Raw genomic sequence first — 20,283 nt, 5'->3', positions numbered from 1 at the left:
CAGCCGTACCTCCGCTGCAATTCACCTTTCATTTTTGAATTCTTTTACATCTGGATTGCAGAGAGTACTTTCAACCAGCAGACAGTTGTTTCCTGGAATAGTGTGATATGATGCAGAGATTGAAGGGGTGTGTACAGGAGCAATAAAATCAGAGTGATCTGTGTGTGAACAGATCTAAAACTAGGTATGTACTCTGGATATTGCTACTTGGATTTTATTACTCCTATACAGGGAAGTGCTTGAATATAAGCTCTTGACTGAAACAGGAAGTGCTAATACAATTTTTTCTTTAATCTCATTTACAAAAAATATTCAGTACTTCCTGCCTAATTCTAATTGTGAGTTACTTGCTGATACAAGCAAGTGAATTAATTCACAAATGTTTCCACTGATTACTGTGAGAAAAGATCATAGTATAATCTACTTCCAGTGTTTTAATTTAGACCACTCATTCTGCCAACATGATTTAGAGACTTTCAAATAATGAATGCTACACCTAGGATAGCTAAAATAATATAACTTGCATCTAATCCTTGGCTAGAATCCAAAAAACTATGAAGCTTGTTTTCTGAGGCTAACTGCTTTTGAAATTGTGGAGTTTCAGAAGCAGTCTTTTACTGAAAGAAGATCTTTTTTGAAAAATCTACATACACAAGTTCCTGTTGGGAAGCTTCAATACACGTGTGTGTGTTCTTGTTTTCTTATGGTAATAGGTGCTCTCATAGAATTGTCAGTGCTTGTAAATAAATTAGAAAATTTCAATTTAGAAAGGTTTAGTTTAAAAAGGAATTCTTTCCCCCCCATTGGTTATATCTTGTTAGTTGATTTTCAAAGTCCATACAACATGTAATACACATAATTTCTACATTGTCCAGCCAAAGATAAGTACTGTTTTTATATCCTATTTATTCAGTGAGAGAGTCACAGCCTGATCATATGCATATAAGTCCCAGTGTTAACAATGCACTTTGCTCACAAGTGTGCATAGGATTACTTTCTTAAGCATGTGATTAACTTCCTCCCATTAAGGTGCTTAACATTGGCTGGGTTATGTCTTATGATTTTTTTAGAACTGACAATTCAATCAAAAATCATTGGAACTCGACTATGCGAAGAAAAGTTGAACAAGAGGGTTACTTACAAGATGGGATAAAGACTGAGCGACCTTGTTCATCAAAACTGCCACACAAAACTTGTGCATCTGCGGACCATCTTCATACCCAGAACCAGTTTTACATACCAGTTCAAGCACATGTAAGTTCTCCAAAACTTTTTGTTTTCAAATAAAAATCCATTAATTAAAATTGAATAAAAGTGTACATGCTAACAATGTATTACTTACTGCAAGAAAACTAGTAGGAGAGGGAGTCAAGGTCGTTGGGGAAATTTTTCAGAAATTGGATTTTATCAAGTGAATACCATTATCAATAAGCTCCTAAAAAGCAGCTGACTTTAAAATGCACATGCATTGCTTAAAAAACGGTACAAACAGAGATGAGCTATTGATGGTAGCTTTCTATTACCAGAAAGAGTGAACATGTATTTAAAACTTTAGTATTGATACATATCAACGTAACTTGCTTGTTTTTTAACAAGGGGCTTTTGTCTTCATTAGGATTTATCGGAAGCTCAGAAGAAAATTGGGTATTGAAAAATCAAACTACAAGTTAATTTAAGAGCATTTTCTAATGTTAAATAGCAGCTGCGTTGAGACAATGGCCGGAAGGAGCCTTTAACTCTACCCCGCCGTCCATGGCTCCAGTGAGCCTTTTAGCAGAGTATATTCCCCTTGACAAATGGCTGTCAGAGGGCTGACATGACTATGATGGAGGGTGGAGTTAAAGCCCCCTTCCCCTGCTGTTACCCAATTCATGGGGGGTCTGATCAGATTGCTATTTAATTTTTTTTAATAAAGCACATACTTACATTAATGTGTTGATAATCTGGATGTTTATGATAAAAACTGATATGTTTTGAAAATAAACTATGTCAAATATAATTTTTTTTGCTAAAAATGCTTAAGCAGGTGATCAGAAACAAATTTATAAAGAACAGTCATTTTTGTTAGATCCCAGGTTACCAGTATGTATCATCAGAAGGCAACTGCATAGACCATATTCCAGCTTCTCCAAACTTTATTCAGGTAAACTCTGGCTCTTATAGTGAATGTTTAACATTTCTAAAAAATAAATAAATTGGAAAACTGTTTTTAGATAAATAATTGGAAAACCATGTTGCCGCTTAAGAGCTCTGTGCAAAAGGTTTTTGTTGAAGATTCAAGGTTGTAATCCCCTAGGGAACGTCTAGCAGGAATGTGTTCAGCATCATTGAAATAATGTCCTGGGAATTGTGGCACTGGTCAGCATCCTGATGATGTGATCCTTTGAAAGGAATTGTATTGGCAGATGCCATGCAAAACCATGATTTGGCATTATAAGAATGAGCTTTGAGTCTCATGCACTCCTTTTTAGCCTACTTTCCAGTAGGCTTATGAGAGCACCCGGCACTCTGTGTATGTCCATCCATGTGTGTATTTCCCACCCACCCCCACCCCCAATCAACTTCGCAATGCCTGGACTAATATGAACCAAATCGGGTACAGTTCTAGTGACACATAGGGACACCTCGATGATGTCATCCACCCCAATCCAAGATAGCAGACGTGTAAACTGTTGAGATACAACTGGGCTAACTTGTGAACCGCCTAACTAATTTGAACCGAATCTGCTACAGCTGTAGGGACACACAGAGATGCCCTAATGGTTTGGTGTATGATGTCAACCACTCCAATTCAAGATGGTGGCCACGTGAACATCTAAGGCGCAAGTTGGCTAATTCGTAGACTGCCTAACCAATGTGAACCAAATTAGGTAGAGTTGCAGTGAGTGACACACAGGGACACCGCAATGGTGTAGTTTGTGGTGATGTCATGCATCGTCATTCAAGATGGCGGACACATAAACTTTGGAGGTGCAAGTGGGCTAACTTGTGAACCACTTAACCAATATAAACCAAATTTGCTGTAGCTGTAGGGACACATATGGACACCTCAATGGCGTAGTTTGTATTGATGTCATCCACCCTGATTCAAAATGGGAGACATATACATATAAACTTTTGAGGCACAAGTGGGCTAACTTATGGACTGTTTAACTGATTTGAACCAAATTAGGTACAGTTGTAGTGAGTATCACAGAGGGACACCTTGGTGTAATTTGTGATGATGTCATCCACCCTGATTCAAGATGGCGAACGCATGAACTTTTGAGGTGCAAGAGCTCTAACTTGTGGACTTCAATTTGAACCAAATATAGCTCAGTTGTAGAGACAGTGAAAGGAAAGTAGGCTGATTAGATGGTGGAACCATAAACGTTTGAGGCACAAGTGTGCTAACTTGTGAACCACTTAATTGATTTGAACCAAATTTGCTACAGCTGTAGGGACACATAGGGATGTCCCAATGGCATGGTGTGTGATGATATAATCCACTCCAACTCAAGATGGAGGCCGCGTAAACATTTGAGGTGCAAGTGGGCTAATTTGTGGGCTGCCTAACCAATTTGAACCAAATTAGGTACAGTTGCAGTGAGTGACACACAGGGGCACCTCAGTGGTGCAGTTTGTGATGATATCCACCCTGATTCAGGATGGTGGACACGTAAACCTTTGAGCTGCAAGTTCACTAACTTGTGGACAGTCTAACTGATTTGAACCAAATTTGCTACAGCTGTATGGACACATAGGGACACCTCAATGGTGTAGTTTGTTATGATGTCATGCGCCCCGATCCAAAATATGATGCATGAATATTTGACATGAATATTTGAGGTGCAAGAGATCTAACTTGTGGACCTCAATTTGAACCAAATATAGTCCAGTTGTAGAAACAGTTCAAGGAAAGTAGGCTGATTAGTTCTTACTAGAACAACTTGTTTATCTTGCACATGGCAATTAGGAACTTGCAACCATAGTTTGCTGTTTTGCCTAAAACAGGCAAACTGTGATAGTGCTTACTTGTATTATTGGACTGGAAGCTACCAAAGAATAAACTGGTGTTCTGCAGACAATGACCAGAAGTTACTAATTTCTGCAAGAGAGTGGAGGGGCAAGGGAGAGTAGGGAGTGCGACATTCCCACAAGTGTCCCCTGGATGGGCAGAAGTTAACCAAGTGTAGGTGCATTATTGTCATTTTTTTTTTCACTCTTCAGCAGCCATTTGATGATGATCCTGACAAAGAGAAGAAGATAAAAGAACTCGAGTTGCTACTTATGTCAGCTGAGAATGAAATCAGAAGAAAGAGAGTTTCATCTGTAAGAACTTCTTGTATAAATGTGCCCATTTCTTGCCGGCTATGCAGTGGTAGCTGTTAATGATGTCATTCTAGCATACATAATATATATGAGTGAGTGAATGAATGCCATAGATAGATAGGCTCTCTACATGAGCAGTTTGGAGAGTCTAAGAGGGTTCTGCTGGGAGAGTGGGCTTGTTTTGTTTTGGGGCTGGTTTTTGGGCAATTTATTAAGAAAAAGAAAAAAAATCTGCCATTTTTGGCCCTTGGGGAGGCACTGAGGGACTGCTGGAGACCCGCAGAGCATGGGAGGTTACTTTGTAGTGCTTTCTTTTTGTATTTTGGGGCCGGTTTTCAGCCAATTTCTTTTTTTAATGGGGAAAAGGCTTGATTTTGGGCTGGTTTTTTGCTGATTTCCCCCCCTTAGAAACCTAACCCCAGCAATTCTATTGCCCCATTTATTTGGGATTCATGGTTTCAGTATTCATGGCCCTAGCCGGGAACTGAACCCCGACGAATACTGAGATTTTCCTGTACCAAAACATAAAACACGTAAGTGATGCATCTTAAATGCATTGTTTAAAGAGTCAGCTCCACACAAATATATGTAAGAGAGCCCAGATGCCTGTTTGTTTTTAAATAAATAAAATTACTCTAACTCTTCATACACTGCATTTTTATGTATGTCCCACGCAGGAAAGCTGTGGTGGCTGCGGTTGATTATCTTATGTGAATAGGCCTCACATTCTGAGATTCCTAAAATAATTAAGAAAAATTATTTGTACTGAGGAATAGTATTCTGATCACTTTTTTTTCTTCCTGTTCTGGTTTGCACTGCCTATAACCCTAATTTTGTATAGAAAATTATAGGGAAAAACAAAATCGACGTAGGTGAAGATTTTCTGTACCATTTTTTCATCATTACCAATGAACTTAGTTAATTATTTCTTGAAATCCCCTGTAGTAATTCTGATTTCTTTCATGTTTAATTTCAATAAATGGCAACATGTTTTGTATTCTTAGCAAGCTGGAAATTTTCCTAACTGGTCTGGAAGCTTCATCATGGAAGGTAGCATGGCAAATACCCTAAATAGCCTTGGGGAACAGACAAATGACTTTTACAGTATGGATGAAACCCAGGCTGGAACAGCTCAGCAGAATTCACCCACCAAATTTTTGGCTGTGGAGGCAAATGCAGTATTGTCATCTCTACAGACTATTCCTGAATTTGCAGAGACACTAGAACTCATTGAGTCCGTAAGTCTGATTTTATTTCCAATATATAATAAACAGTTATTTTACATGAAGCTGTACACAATCCAATTTTAAAAAAAATCCATATTATGACTTCAACTGCTTTATTGGCTTTCATGAGGGGGAAACTATACGATCCAGATTGTGATCCATTGCCATTCATAAGTATGGGTACTGCGCCTGCTCAGGACCTCTTAAATGGATTCTCTAGCTCTTCATGGCACTCGGGTTCCACTTCTCCTGCTCGGCGTATTTGTTAATATTGGTGGTTAGGGCACCATTTTGACAGTTCCTTTCTGACCACTAAAGCTTTAACACCTTGTTGGTTATTGCTCCTCCGTTATCGGATTGGATCTGTGAATGAAAAAGCATTAGTTTTTAGGTTTTGACTTGGACCGACCTTTTTTGACTACTCTTGGATTGTTGGATGTTGGATTTTTTACTAGGTTTTGACTTGGACTCACTATTGTTGGATTGCTGGATGTCGGATTTGTTTTTGTTGAGTGGCTTTCGTCCCACCAGTGTACGTTAAGAAAAAATTTAAGAGGTACATGGACTGTGGTGGGAAACTTTCATCAATGTACTGCCACGACACCTGCCTCTTATATTTGGGTGATCACCATAATACGACATCCTGCCAGATCTGCATGTTGTTCCCCAGACAAACTCTTTAAAACCTTGCTCTCTGATTTTGAGCAGTGCTTTACGAGCCAGTTCTGCGGCTGCCTACCCTGATGCTGAGATCATCTTCGATGTCACTGTCGGTGTCTATATCGAAGCCTATGTCAGGGACTGCCATGACTGTGCAGTCAAAACCCTCAACATGCACCACTCTCCATGGACATTGGATCATGTTTTCAAGCATCCAAAGGAGATACTGAACAGTTCTTCCTCAACACATAGGCGTAAGTACAAGATGAAGAGGAAAGCTTCAGATGGACTCTTGCCTCCGTCTCCAAAGAAACATCAGTAAAAGCTTGAGGTTTCCTTCGAGGTCGAGTGCAGGGCCTCCTTCATGGACCTCTCCCCTTCATTGTCGACACCAATACCAACACCTGTCTTGTCTATATCCACCCACTTGACATAGAGAGGACATTGTGATGATTTGTCGGGGTTGACTTAGGTTTATCAAACGCCTTTGACATCAGCCTCGGGGGCTCCACATCAATCTGCCAACTGCACCTGCTTGTTCATCTTCAATTTCATCTACTAGAACACCGAGGCAATCCCCCTCTATGTTGAGGGAGCATACTCAGTATTGAGAGACCGTTTCTCCTGTGAGGTCTATAATTGCCTTAGAGCCCAAATCTGTGATTGCCTTTGAGCCTGAGGAGGATCCTTGGGATATTGAGGGTGGATTGGACCCTACCACTTCAAGATCTGTTTTCTTTACTTAACTCCACAGAAAACACCCCCTCTGCATCCAATTTCTGGGGCTTCCTGAGTCATGGGTTGGATGTGGACCCTGACTTCGAAGAGATGCCTGTGTCTATACCTAAGACACCTTTTATCTCTGTGACCAACCCCTCAACAACCACCAACTACAAAACCAGTTCAGATCCCTGTTTCTACTGTGTCAACAGTTGCACCATCTTGCTGTAACTGTTCCAGGACTTGGAAGCCCTAAGGGACTATGTAAGACTGCAAGGTTTATTGTGCCACAGAGAATTGATGTATGTATGCGGGTTCCATTACTCTGTCTCACTGGGGCTGTCTGTGCTGACTATCAACTTTGGAAAGCACGGCAGTTGTCTGGTCAACAGGTGGCAACTGGTGCTCAGCTGCCTCAGAGTCTAGTAGTGCCTTGTCTGGGTGCACAGATGTCTTCTACAATCTCAACAAGTCACTACCCTGAGACTGCCATGCCTCACATGCCTGTTTTCACCTAGGCATCTCCTCTTCCTGTGCCCTATCCCATTACTCAAGTGAGTGCTCCGCTCCTTAACACCCCCAGTAGACTGGCTCATGCTATGGGGACTGTGGAGAGGTTAGTAGCTGCTTCTTCAGCTACTACCAGAACACCTCAGGGGTCCGGTGCAGGTGCTTTGCCCTCTTTGGGGGATGTTTATGATTCCACTTTGGACACAGAAAGCAAGTCAGTCAGCACAGAACATCCATCAGATCCATCATCTGATATACAATCGAAGCCTTCAGCCTTGCCTGCTGAAGAGCTAAAAGCTTATCATGTCCAGATTTCTGAGATGGCAGAGGGTTTAGGCCTGGAGTTTACGAAGCAGACTGTGAAAAAAAGATCCAGTCTCTGACTTCATAGTGTCTGCTCAATCTGCACAACCTGTGACTCTGCCGATGCCGCACAATCCGCTTGGGGAATTTTGCAGACTTGGGTACCAATCTCAAAAAATCTGCAAGGCCCTTATAGGGTCCAGGAGGAGGACAGCTCTTACTTGCTGAACCACCCAACTTTTAATTCTTTAGTTAGAGATTGTGTGTGTTCTTCAAAATCAAGATGTCGCCATACCACTCCAGCTGACAAGGAGGTTAGGAAGATTGATGTCCTGGGCCGCAAGGTCTACTCTGCCACTTGCTTGTCCATCCAAATTGCTAATTATGCTGCCAGTATGGCTAGATATAACCACTCTCTGTGGGACAAGCTGCTATAGGACTCTACCTCTTTGTCAGCCGAGAAGTTCAAGAAATGCTTCAGTGATGTTTATGCTAAATCTACTGCAGTGACCCGCCAACAGCTTAGCACAGCTAAACATCTGGCTGAAACAGAGTCCTATTCTTTTTCCAGCACCATTCTCCATTTTATAACATGCATGGTTGAAGTCAACTGCTTTACAGCAGGACATGAAGGAATGAATTGAAGGTCTGCCATTTGACAACAAAGGGCTTCAGTCCTAAAGGCAAGAATAATCAGGGATTGTGTAACACCAAAGATTCCTCAAAGCAGAATTTTTTTATGTGCAGATCAGTCCACCACCACTAATTCCGCCAATTGCTATTGCCGCTTCCATCAGCTGGAAAGCTATCAGACAAGTGAGTGCTACACACTGCTGGCTATGCAATAGAGTTGGGGGCTTTGTTGGGTTTCTTGGGCATAAATTACACACCAGCAACACCTACGTTGATGGAAGAGGTTAAAGTTCTGTTGAAAAGGGGGGCAATTGACCAAGTGTGGTGGTCTTAATGACAGGATTGTTTCTACTCCCGTTATTTTAATATACCAAAATGGGATGGAAGGATCTGGCCTATCATGGACTTAGGTTGGCTCAACAAGTATGTCTTTGCAAGGAAGTTCAGGATGATAATGTTGCAGGGGATATCACCATTCCTTCACAAGGAGGAGTGGCTTGCCATGTTGGACCTAAAAAATGAGTACTTCCACATAGGCATACAAGAGAATCACAGAAAGTACCTGAAGTTCACTGAAGGAAGTGCAGTGTACCAATACAAGGTACTCCCCTTTTGGGTTGTCAACCACTCCGGTGTTTACAAATATATGGCTGTGATTATTGTGTATCTGAGGAAAAAGGGAATAGTTATTTTTCTTTTCTAGACAATTGGTTGATTGCAGCTCAAGACAGAGAAGAATTACTTTCTCAGATTCAATATGTGCTGGGACTCCTCCAGGATCTAGGGATTTAGGTGAATTGGAAAAAAATCACACCTGGGATCTGTAAAACAAATAATGTAGATTGGAGCAGTGTTGGACACGCTCATACTTGCCAAGAGATTGCTACCATCTGATACAGGATTTGATCATGTCCTTCTGGAACAGGCCTGTTCAAAGTGCATGATACATACAGAGATTGTTAGGCCTCATGGCTTCATGCAATGTAACTGTGTGTCAGGATGTGTAAGCTTCAGTTATGGTTTCTCATGGTCTACTCACTGAATGTAGACAGTCAACAAATGACTATCACCATCCCAGAACCAGTTCTACATTCTCTGAGATAGTGGGCAACAGAGGCCAATCTCCTAGCAATGGTTCCTTTTCAACTTTTGACTCAAACCAGGTAGCTCACAACCGATGCTTCCTTATCAGGATGGGGGACTCACTGGGGAGTGTCTGATTCAAGGTTCATGGACAATGCAAAAATACCAGCTCTATATCAATTTCCTGGAAATCTTGGCTGTATTCCTGGCTCAGAAGTAGTTCGTACCAGTACTGGAAGGACATGTGGTCCAGGTGGAATATGGCATATCCATATATCGAGAACACTACTGCTATAGCTTACCTGAACAGACAGGGCAGGACTGTCTCCCGCTCACTGTGTGCTCTCCAGATCTGGAACTGGTGCATTGCCCATCAAATTCATCCAACTGCCATACATACAAGGATTATAATCGTGCAGATAATCTGAGCAGGTCTGTTGTGAGAATGCAACAAAATTAGTGGGAGCTCAATTCAGATCATCTGTCGCATATCTTCAGGATGTAGGGGACCCCAAAGATCGACATGTTTGCAACACAATGGAATAAGAAATGCCAAGGTACTGTTCAAGGGCAGGGCAAGGCCATGGGTGACATGTTTCAGCACAGCTGGCTCCAGGGTCTCTTGTATATGTTTCCATCTTACCCTCTCCTCAACAGGGTAATGGCGAAGCTTCTTCGGTACAGTGCGTCCTGCATCTTGATCACCCCCTGGTGGCCCCACCAACCACGGTTTGCGTTGCTACTCAAACTCTTGAAACCTTCCTCAGCATCCAAACTTGCTGTCAAGGAATGGAGGGCAGATTCTCCATCCCAACTTAAAAACTCTGCACCTGAAAGTATGGAGAGTATGCTTTTAGATAGAATCCTCCTCAATCAGAAAGCATCCACTAGACACACCTATTTATGTAAGTGGAAGAGTTTCCGAGCCTATGCTAGCGCTCATGGCTTTGATCCACTAATGGCAACTATCTGGCAGGTGATTTTGTACTTGGCTAATTTAAAAGAGTTCGGCTTAGCTAATGTTTCCATTAAAGTCCATCTTGCTGTGATCTCCTCCAAACATGTTGGTTGGGATGGCAAGACTCTTTTCCCGTCTTGACTGCAAGACGTTCTTGAGGGGAATTAATAACTTGTTTCCTCCCTTGCGGTAGCCTATGGAGCAATGGAGCCTCTCCTTAGTGCTCTCTACTTTGATTGAAAAACCCTTTCAGCCTCTTGCTACTACAACTATTTAAGCTACTTACCTTGAAAACTACTTTTCTGGTGGCAATAGCCACTGTGAGAAAGGTTAGTAAATTGACAGAGCTGAGGATAGATGCTCCTTACACCAGGTTCTACCCAGACAAAGTCCTCATGCGACAGGACTCGGGTTTTCAACCAAAGATAGTTTCTGAATTCTATTAGAAAAAGGACATATTGCTACCTACCTTCTTCCAAAATCCAAAGGTCTCTCTGGAACATTCACTAAATGCGTTGAATGTCAGGAGGTCTCTCCTTTTCTACTTTAAGAGAACCAAAGACTTTCATAAGAGCAAGCAGCTCTTTGTAGCACTTAAGGGCAAGGCCAAAGGAGGAACTATTTCTCAACAGCATCTGTTGCATAGGCTAGTTGAGTTGATTGCCTTAACCTATAAAATTCAGAACGTTGAGCTGCCTCATACTGTGTAAGGGCTCATTCCACTAGGGCCTATGCTGCCTCCGCTGCTCATTTATCTGGCATAAAGATTAGTAACATCTGTGCAGCAGTTACTTGGTCCTCTCACTTACTTTTCAGAAAGCATTATGCAATTGACCTTTGTTCTTATGCAAAGGTGAATTTTGGGAGGCGTGGTTTGAAAAGGGTCTTAAAATAGCTTACTGAACCCTCCTCTTGGGAAGGCTCACTAATCAGCTATACTGATGAATGGGAACAGATCACGATTCAAATAAACAGGTTGTTTACCTATAATTGATGAACTGGGAGTGAACGGTTGACATATACAAGACCCTCCCACCCTGCTGCAGTAGACTAAAGTAAATTTTTTAAAAAAACTCTGTCATTTGACTCTTGGGATTATCATCTATCCATGACGGTTGTCCAGGAACCAACAAATGGTGCCCAAACTGCCGAGTACGAGAGGCAGAATGTGGGTGCCACAAGGAGCTAGAGAATCCATCCACGAGGTCCTGTACAGACGCAGTACCCATACTTATGAATGTCAACTGATCACTCCCAGATCATAGGTTTTCAGGTAAGCAACCTGTTTATTAGAAAATATCTAAAATTCTAGAATAATATGAGAAAAATGATATGAATACCAATAAAATAAACATATTGGAAATTAAATGTCATCTTATGCTATAATGGTGATGCACAATCCATTGATAATTTTCCACACAGCCCCTCAAATCTATTTCTTTAAAATAATGCAGCAGATGAAGAAGTTTTTTTCTCCATGTGACTTGAATATTGCAGGATCCTGTAGCATGGAGTGATGTCACCAGCTTTGACCTCTCTGATGCAGCTACCTCACCTATTAATCAAGCTCCAGTAAAGCTAATGAGGATTCAGCATAATGATGGAGCCATGGAATGTCAGTTTAATGTAAGTGTTGTACTTGATGACAAAAAAACAAGCGATGAAGAAGAGGCAACTTTGTCAACATCCCCAAATGCAGCAAAGTTCAGCACTCCCCCTGCTATTTTGCGCAAGAAGAAGAAACTCCGAATGGGACAGTCGCCAGTCAGTGAACAAAATGATGGCTCATGTAGTAATGCTCCTACTATTGCACTGAAACAAACACCAGTGAAAACACTACCCTTTTCTCCCTCCCAGGTAAAGGCACTTATTCCAATTATTATTATAATAACCAAGTTCATGTTGAATGGATTAGAGAAGTGTTATGCCGTCTATTCAAAAATTGTTCAGATGAGGATTAATTCACTTTCATTTTCCTCATTCTGTCTGATAGGTCAACTCTTTCCTGACCAATGCTTTGCTTTCTTGAAAGTGGATCAAACCTGTTTTGAGGCGTATTTGTTTTTTTAAGGCAGGAATTCAGGTTGGCTGTATGAATTGCTTGCCGTGCTTTTGTACAAACTGCAGTTTTGTCTCTAGTTCTGATGATTTTAGAGAAGAGCATTGTAAATATAGGGAAGATGCCTTAAAGTTTAGTAAAACTGTAGGGTGAATGGAAGATCTCATTGTTTGTAATGACAAATGGAAATACTCCTATTGGCTAATTGTCTTGCTCTGGTGTGAGAATACTGGCTGACATCTAGACTAAATTGCTCTCATAGGCTACTTTGAGAAGATTTTGAAGAGTTACCATTTGTAGCAAAGTGCATAAACAGTATTATGTTAATGGAGTATGTTCCATAATCATGGCCTAAAAACCACCATATTAATAAGTTTTATGCAAACAGTGTACAGCTCACATATGCAGATTAACTGTGTTTCATGAGCCAGCATAGTATGAGTTGGTAATATAGGCTGAGTTCATCATAAACGTATGTGCGTTTCTCACACATGTACTCTGACAGTTTAAAAACAAAACATAAAAACCAAACTAAACCAGGACAGGAAGTAACAACTCATGTTCTTCTTTCTTTTGTGCAGTTCTTCAATACCTGTTCTGGAAATGAGCAGTTAAACCTTGAAAATCCTGCATTTACGTCCACTCCAGTTTGTGGCCAAAAAGTTCTTATTACAACTCCTTTGTATAATAAGGAAGTAACACCCAAAGATCAAAAGGAAAATGCAGGGTAGGCAGATGTTACATATTTGATTTTAAATGGTTGTTATACCAGTTTTATAATTAAGATAATATGGCTTATATCCCAATAACAGTGTGGAGATGCTACAGGCAAAGTGCCTCCTCACTTTTTAGTAATCCAGAGTCCTGATGTGTGTGCGGGGGAGATCTTTGTTGATTTCTCTTTCCTCCCAGAAGTACTCTTTAATACCCTTACGTATATCTGGGGGTGGGGGGAAGGTCACACAGCTCTCGGGGACATATTTAGGAGTGTTAAAGAGTGCTTCTGGATGAAGAGGAGTGGTGAAAATGGTCCGCCCATGCAGTGTTTAGTGTACAGTGGAATACTAAACACTAGTGGTGTACACGGAATCACGGAGGTGCGGTTCAATGCCCAGGGGTGGTTCTTTAAGGGCGCGGGAGGGTGCACTTATCCCTCCCACCGCTTTTTCCCTGCCTGCGCTCCATTTTTTAGGGCAATCCTTGGGGCGGCAGCGTACATCCCTGTTGCCCTTTCCCCCATTCTTGGCCAGAAGTAGTGCCTGCGTGTGCACCCATCGCACATGCGTGCGCAGGTGCCACTTCCGGCAAAGAATGGGGGAAGAGGAGGCAGGGAGGTACGCTGCTGCCCCATGGATTGCCCTAAAAATGGAGTGCCGGCGGGGGGAAAGTGGCGGGAGGGGTAAGTGCACACACACACACACCCAGCGTCGAACCTTCAAGCCGGTGCCACCTTCGAACTGGTTCGGAGGCCTCTAGAATGGCCTCCGGACCGATTCATGCACATCCCTACTAAACATTGTTCAGATATTTTGGATGTGGTCCTTTTGAACTGTTAATGCAGATGTTGGCCAATATGCTTTGATGTACTAAAGAGTGATTTTACAAATACTATAAAAGGGGGAAGAGGAGCAGATTCATTGTCCATGAATATTTACCTAAAGTACTAGTGATTTAACTTGTAATACAAATTTCTCTTGGTTCTTGGATAGTTTTAGGACGCCTACAATTAGACGATCTTTACTAGGCTCAACCCCAAGGACTCCAACTCCTTTTAAGAATGCTTTAGCTGCTCAGGAAAAAAAATATGGTCCTCTGAAAATTGTGGTATGTTACATTTTACTACTTCCCTTTACAGTGTGTTCAAAAATCACGGCAAGAATACACTACATATAAAAACTGGTATCATATAGGTCAGGGGTGGGGGACCCTGGTCCTCCAACTGTTTTTGAACTACAACTCCCACCGTCCCCAGCCACAGTGGCTGGGGATGGTGGGAGTTGTAGTTCAAAAACGGCTGGAGGGCCAAGGTTCTCCACCCCTGATATAGGTTAAGGCTCTAAACTGTAAATTGGGATTGTTGTGGCTCATATCTTTCCTCTGCCACAAATTCACTAGGTGGCCTTAGGCAAGCTGTTTCCTCTTAGCCTTAACTGAAATATGGGAATAATGAAACCTTACAGGGTTGTTACATCGGTACAATACATATGAAGCACTTTGCACACTATAGGAGTGCTGAGTATTATTAACTGCACATCTAAACTTCATTTTTCAGAGCTATAACAATTGATGACTAACAGTACTAGAAAAATGTTCTTTTCTAAGCCAAAAAGTAAGCATAGTCCACACTGAAAACCAGTTATTTCTACTTCATCTTTCTTGGTTAAAAAGTTTGAGCTTGGAAGCTTAATGGAAAACTTCCTTGCCAGTGTATAAAGAAATGCAGTTGTGCAACATAGTGCAGTATCCTGTGGTTATATAAGTCTTATGCCAAAATTTATTGTGTCCTATGTCTGAAAATTCAAAAACATTTCTGCATGTTTCATAAACTGAACTGCTTGTGTGTTGGAGTGAAATATGTATTAAAGTAATATTATTTATGCTCTGATCTCTAGGAAAAAACATTCCTTGTTGTCTTTTAGTTATATAATATCTCCCCAGCTACCTAAAAGAGTAAATATACCATTTAAATCACCACATGACAATAAAACAGATTAGAACCTGCTTTATGTATAGATAGGAGAGGAACTGTCTCTCCACTGTATAAAGTCAAAATGAGTATAGGGATATGAAAAATATAACCTTTAACTTCATGCTCTCCACCCTTTCAACCAATTTAGTCACAGCCACTTGCCTATTTGGAAGAAGATATTAGAGAGGTTTTAAAAGAGGAAACTGGAACAGATATATTCTTCAAAGAAGAGGAGGAGTCTGTCTATAAGGGCTGCAGGTTAGAGGTAAAAATCCTAGCTAGCTATGTTGGATTGTCTGAAATTTTTTTAACCCCATAATTTAGTGATACTTTTTATTGGAAGCAGCCAACATGGCATACAGTCTTGAGCAAGCTTTTGAGTTCTCTTGAGAACTCTCAATCACACTGAATGTTAAGCAAAGCAAAAAGGGAGTGGGAGGGGAAACTGGGCATGGTGAAATAGCCCCCAAAGTCTGCAGTTTGTAACAGATGGGTATAGGAGATGCAGACGCAAGTTAATCACCCTCCCAAAGTGATAAATGCTGACCTTCAGGTTGTACCTCAGTACCTTTGAAATGGCAGGGACAATTAACAGTAATTGCAATTCCCTCTCTCCTCTTAAAATGTTGGTCATAGAACCCTTCTGCCAAGAAAGTCAGGAAGTCATTAGTCTTGGATCCTTGGGAAAAAGAAGAACTTGATGCCCAGCTTTTCACAGAAGACGGTGTTTTGGATGTACAGGTCAGCAGCACAATACAAAAGATACAAATATTTGAGGAAAAGTGGAAACCAATATAAATTGATAGGTTTCCCAATTTAAGTTACTGTGGTTTCCCAATCTAAGTTACTATCATCATTAATGTCCTTCAGTGTAGTAACACAAGCACAACTATGACTGGCTTTTGTCCATTGTTTATTATTTAAAAATAATACTGCTTGTAGCAATTTGTAGTGGTAGGAGGAAACAGCTGTCTTATATCGTTTGTTCATGGCAGTAGTTGTATGGTAGAGTTTCTTAAGCACTTCAATCCAGATATATAGACCATTTTAAACTAGAGATCTTGGAGTTAAGATAACTATAGGCACCTTGTGCATTCTGATAATGAAAATGTGAGATTTAAAACAAACAAGTTGTTATGATTCATGTATACCAGCTTTAAAAGGATGCTACATTCTTCTAAAGTTTATTACCATAATCGTTAGATGCAAATCCACTAAACTTTATTACTGTTTAAACTCTTTAACTGTGTTAGCTTCTTAATCTCCATCTTAGTTCAATAATATTTTTCCCCCTCTTTCTGATATAGTCAGAAAATATCTATACTACATCACTCCTAATGATACCATTATTGGAAATACATGACAATAGAGGTAATCTGACTCCAGAGAAACAGGATTCCAGTTCATCAAAGCTGAATGTGGCAATGAAAAAAAAACTAAACACTTGCACTTCAAAAAATGTCAAAACAGAAAGGACACTTCAGGTCTGTATTCAGGACGTCTTTATATTCTGTTGTGTTTGGCAATATATTCTTTGAAAACATTTTCTGAATTGCACCTTTTCCTATTTTGTGTTCATCCAATACATAGTACAGTCTAGATCAGGGATACTCAATGTTAGGTCCCCAGATGTTATTGAACTTCAACTCCCATAATCCCCAGCCCCAATAGCCTTTGGTTGAGGATTATGGGAGATGAAGTCCTACAACATCTGGGGACCCAACGTTGAGAATCCATGGTCTAGATATTTAAGAAACTTGAGGGTTCTTGTACTTGATACATGGGGGGCTGGTCTTTAAGGGGCAACACCCCTCTCCTTGTCAGCCCCCTCCAGTTCTCCTGAACATTCCATCTAGTCTTCTTCCTTGCTCACATCTTGCTTTCTTTTTCTCTTGTACAAAAAAACCTCAATATTTGCAGGGGTTCCGTCCTCTGCTACTACCACAGATACGGAAACTGCTAATACTGGGTTATTGGTCCAATGGGATTGCAAGGATTAAGCTCCAAGAGAGAAAAATTGGCTGAAAATTGCCAATTTTTTTGCCATTTTTCATTTTAAAACGGAGCTAAAAGGCCCTAAAGAGTATGGGTGGGGGGTGGCCTGGTGTGCTCCACAGGTCCCTAACAATCCAGAAATGCCCCCCCCGGAGTCGAAAATAGGCCCAAAATCACCACTGTTTTACCTTTTTTTAAAAGGAGCTAAAAGGCTCTATAAGAGTGGGGGGGGGAGGGGGGGTTTGCCTGCCTGCTCTGTGAGTCCACAACGGTCAAGCAATGCCCCCAAGAGTTGAAAATTGGCTGAAAATTGGCATTTTGCCAGTTTTAAAAAATGCCATTAAAAATTTTTAAAATGCCATAAAATGGTTTCCGATGTCAAAATGGAGGCCAGAAATGACATTGGGGGTCATTTCTGCCCCCCCCCCGCCAAATGCAGATTTAACCCTTTAAAAACCTTTTTGCCCCTGCATAAACCAAGGTCGGGTGTCTATTACCCGAACACAGATACATGAAGCCATGGATAAGGAATCCGTGATTAACGAGGTTGTCCAGTAAAGCTAACTTCAGTGCTTGCCATTAGAGGGCTCCTCCTTTGACTCCTTGTCTCTTTTAAAAATAAATTTCCTCCCTCTCAGGGTGTTCGGTGGGCTCCATCGCACCCAAAAGGGATAATTATTGTCCGCCACTACTAAACTTCATGTTTAGATCCCTAGCACCAATCCGGATCTTCCTTTTCCCTTTTTTCCCTTCTTGAGGGCATTAGCATAGAACGTACTCTACCAATGAGAAGTCAGAATAGTTGACAGAAAAGTATTCTGATCAATGACCAGTAAGCTAGCTGGGAGTTGTGGGAGCTTCGTGGTGGGCTTAATCCTTAGACAGAGCATGCAGAGGCTCTCAGAGACAGAACAGCAGCAGCAGCCGCCTGCAGGGTAGTGGTCTCCTCGGGAGAAGCGGACTGGCATGGCTTCAGAGTTAGGATGAGTGAGTGGTGGGTGGCGGAGGGATGCTTAGCCAGACATATGGAGGAGGGGGGAGGGCAGAGAGAGGCAAGCAGGCTCCTTTCTAAACGGGGCCACGTGAGGAGACCATGCCCCCGCACCTGACATCACACAGGGGCGTGGCTAGCTAGGCATGTCTGACATCAGATGCGGGGGCCAGGGGACATGGTGGTGGCTGCACACAGGCCGCCGCCAGCCTGGCCCCGCTCCTGCTTAAACGTGAAGCAGAAAAAAGTAACAATCAAATTTTATAAATAGAATAAAATTGTAAAATTCATTTCTTTCCTTCCAAATTTATGGGGTGTGTGCATGTTTGTGTTGCATCTATAGCAGCACATAATAATGCACATGTGTGCACACTGCCTTGATAATACCACCCAGAACAAAACTCATTCCGGTCACTGATGAAAAAAATTAGAGGGAACACTGTTGGGTATAGTTAATATATTATAAAGACTAGGAGGCGTGGGCCAAAGTCTTCACAGAAAAGGTGGGTTTGGAGAAGGATTTTAAATAAAATGAGAGATAGCATCACACAAATATTTGGGGAGGCTTTTTCAAAGAACAGCAAGGAAGACATTGAGGTTCATTGCAGAATTGAACACAATATTCACCTTGAAGATATTGTAACATAGTGCATTTCAAGGACTTGGTCTCATCTGCTTTGGATCCAAAACCTGCATGCAGAGGATTCCCATGGGCTCAGCCATAACTCCATGTCCCCCCCATCACTGCCTACACATGTGCAGGCAATGCAAGAAGCTATTAGCATGAATGCACATACCTGTGCACCCTTACCATATTTCCAGAATGCCACAAAATTGCTCACCATGCTTGTTCTGGCAATTGTCCCTTCCAACTTTAAGTAGAATGAATATTTCTTTGGCAATTAGTCTTTAGAAAAATAAAGGATTTGTCAATGGCAACAGTTCTTTGCAGTCATTTGGCTTGCTAGAAATGCAAAGGCTGCATTACAGCTGACGGAAACGAGCCTTTGTTAAACAAATCTCAGCATATTTTACAGCCTGAACCTATGCATGACTACTTAGAAGTAGGTCCCATTGATTTTAATTGAACTTACTCCCAGGTAAAAATGCATTGGATTGCAGTTTTAGAAGAATATCATAAGGAACCAAATTTTATAGTCATGCATATTTGGAAATAAGGAAGAATTATAACTGGAATACAGTGTATTTTCTTCCTCCTTTTTAATCTTTACTCAAATTCTTACTGGAACTTTTCTGAGAATCACGAATCCTAAGCAAACAAACAAATCCAGAATACTGTGTAGTGCTTTTTTAAGCCTAGTACGTGGGGTGTATTCTTGCTTGGGGGAAAAAAAACCTGCCTCTGACAAATAGACTCTAGTGTATGAGAACTCATGCCACAAGATGGTTGTTAGTCTTTAAGGAGCAATTGGACTCCCTCTTTTTGAAAAACTTTTCTTTTCACTCTTTTGAATAAAATTTCCCGAACAAGGAATTAAACTAATTACCTTACTGACGAAAGTTCATATTTTCCACATATCTTTAGATCTGGAGCGAGATCCGTCGATGCCCATAAGAATGGGTTCTGCGCCTGTTCAGGAGTCACGCAGTAGCCATGCCCGAGCTTGTCGAAGCGCCTAGGCCATGCTCCCACGCTGCAGCGTGCTATATAAGGTGTGCCCTTGGCGCAAAGTCCCTCAGTTCTTTTCCAAGCGCCTTTGTGCTTGGACCTCGGTCTGCCGCCTCAGTTGTCGGAAAGTTCCTCTCTTAAAAAAGTTCATCCACATTTTGACTGATCTTCCGGAATTAGACTACGGACTGGAAAGCGACTTTGATTGGTTTTTTGACTCAGAACGACTTTCGGTACTCTCTGGCTGTTTATACGGACTGGTTATCGACGATCCTCGGACTTCGACCTGGAACGGACTTGACTATTGAGATTAGACATGGCTGAGGAGAAAAAGTCTTTTAAGTGGTGTGAAGGCTGCAGGGCGAAACTCCCCTCAAAAGACCTTCATGACCTATGTCTGTTGTGCCTCGGTGAGGAGCACAACGTCTCCGCTTGTAAGATTTGCCTATCTTTCTCAAAACAGACGAGAAAAAACCGGGCTCTTCGCCTTCGGGTGGCTATTTATGACGAGGTCC

General features: G+C 41.5%; 1 protein-coding gene across 3 annotated transcripts in view; it reads left to right on the top strand.

Moving 5' to 3' along the window:
• The window catches only part of MYBL1 (MYB proto-oncogene like 1), a 55,914-nt gene that overhangs the window by 7,377 nt on the left and 28,254 nt on the right, over positions 1-20,283 (top strand). For 2 of the 3 annotated variants that reach the window (XM_053248867.1, XM_053248869.1), the window contains exons 6-15: positions 1,071-1,254; positions 2,069-2,143; positions 4,210-4,311; positions 5,316-5,549; positions 11,902-12,261; positions 13,045-13,190; positions 14,173-14,287; positions 15,301-15,417; positions 15,789-15,893; positions 16,460-16,636. In XM_053248867.1, coding sequence (XP_053104842.1) covers positions 1,071-1,254; positions 2,069-2,143; positions 4,210-4,311; positions 5,316-5,549; positions 11,902-12,261; positions 13,045-13,190; positions 14,173-14,287; positions 15,301-15,417; positions 15,789-15,893; positions 16,460-16,636 — 1,615 coding nt within the window. The remainder of the gene's footprint in view (positions 1-1,070; positions 1,255-2,068; positions 2,144-4,209; positions 4,312-5,315; positions 5,550-11,901; positions 12,262-13,044; positions 13,191-14,172; positions 14,288-15,300; positions 15,418-15,788; positions 15,894-16,459; positions 16,637-20,283) is intronic. The other variant, XM_053248868.1, reaches the window with a different exon arrangement.

This window comes from Hemicordylus capensis, chromosome 4 (assembly GCF_027244095.1).
Source record: "Hemicordylus capensis ecotype Gifberg chromosome 4, rHemCap1.1.pri, whole genome shotgun sequence".
NCBI lineage: Eukaryota > Metazoa > Chordata > Lepidosauria > Squamata > Cordylidae > Hemicordylus > Hemicordylus capensis.
Note: the sequence above shows the minus strand (reverse complement) of the source record. Positions and strands in the feature narration are given on the sequence as shown.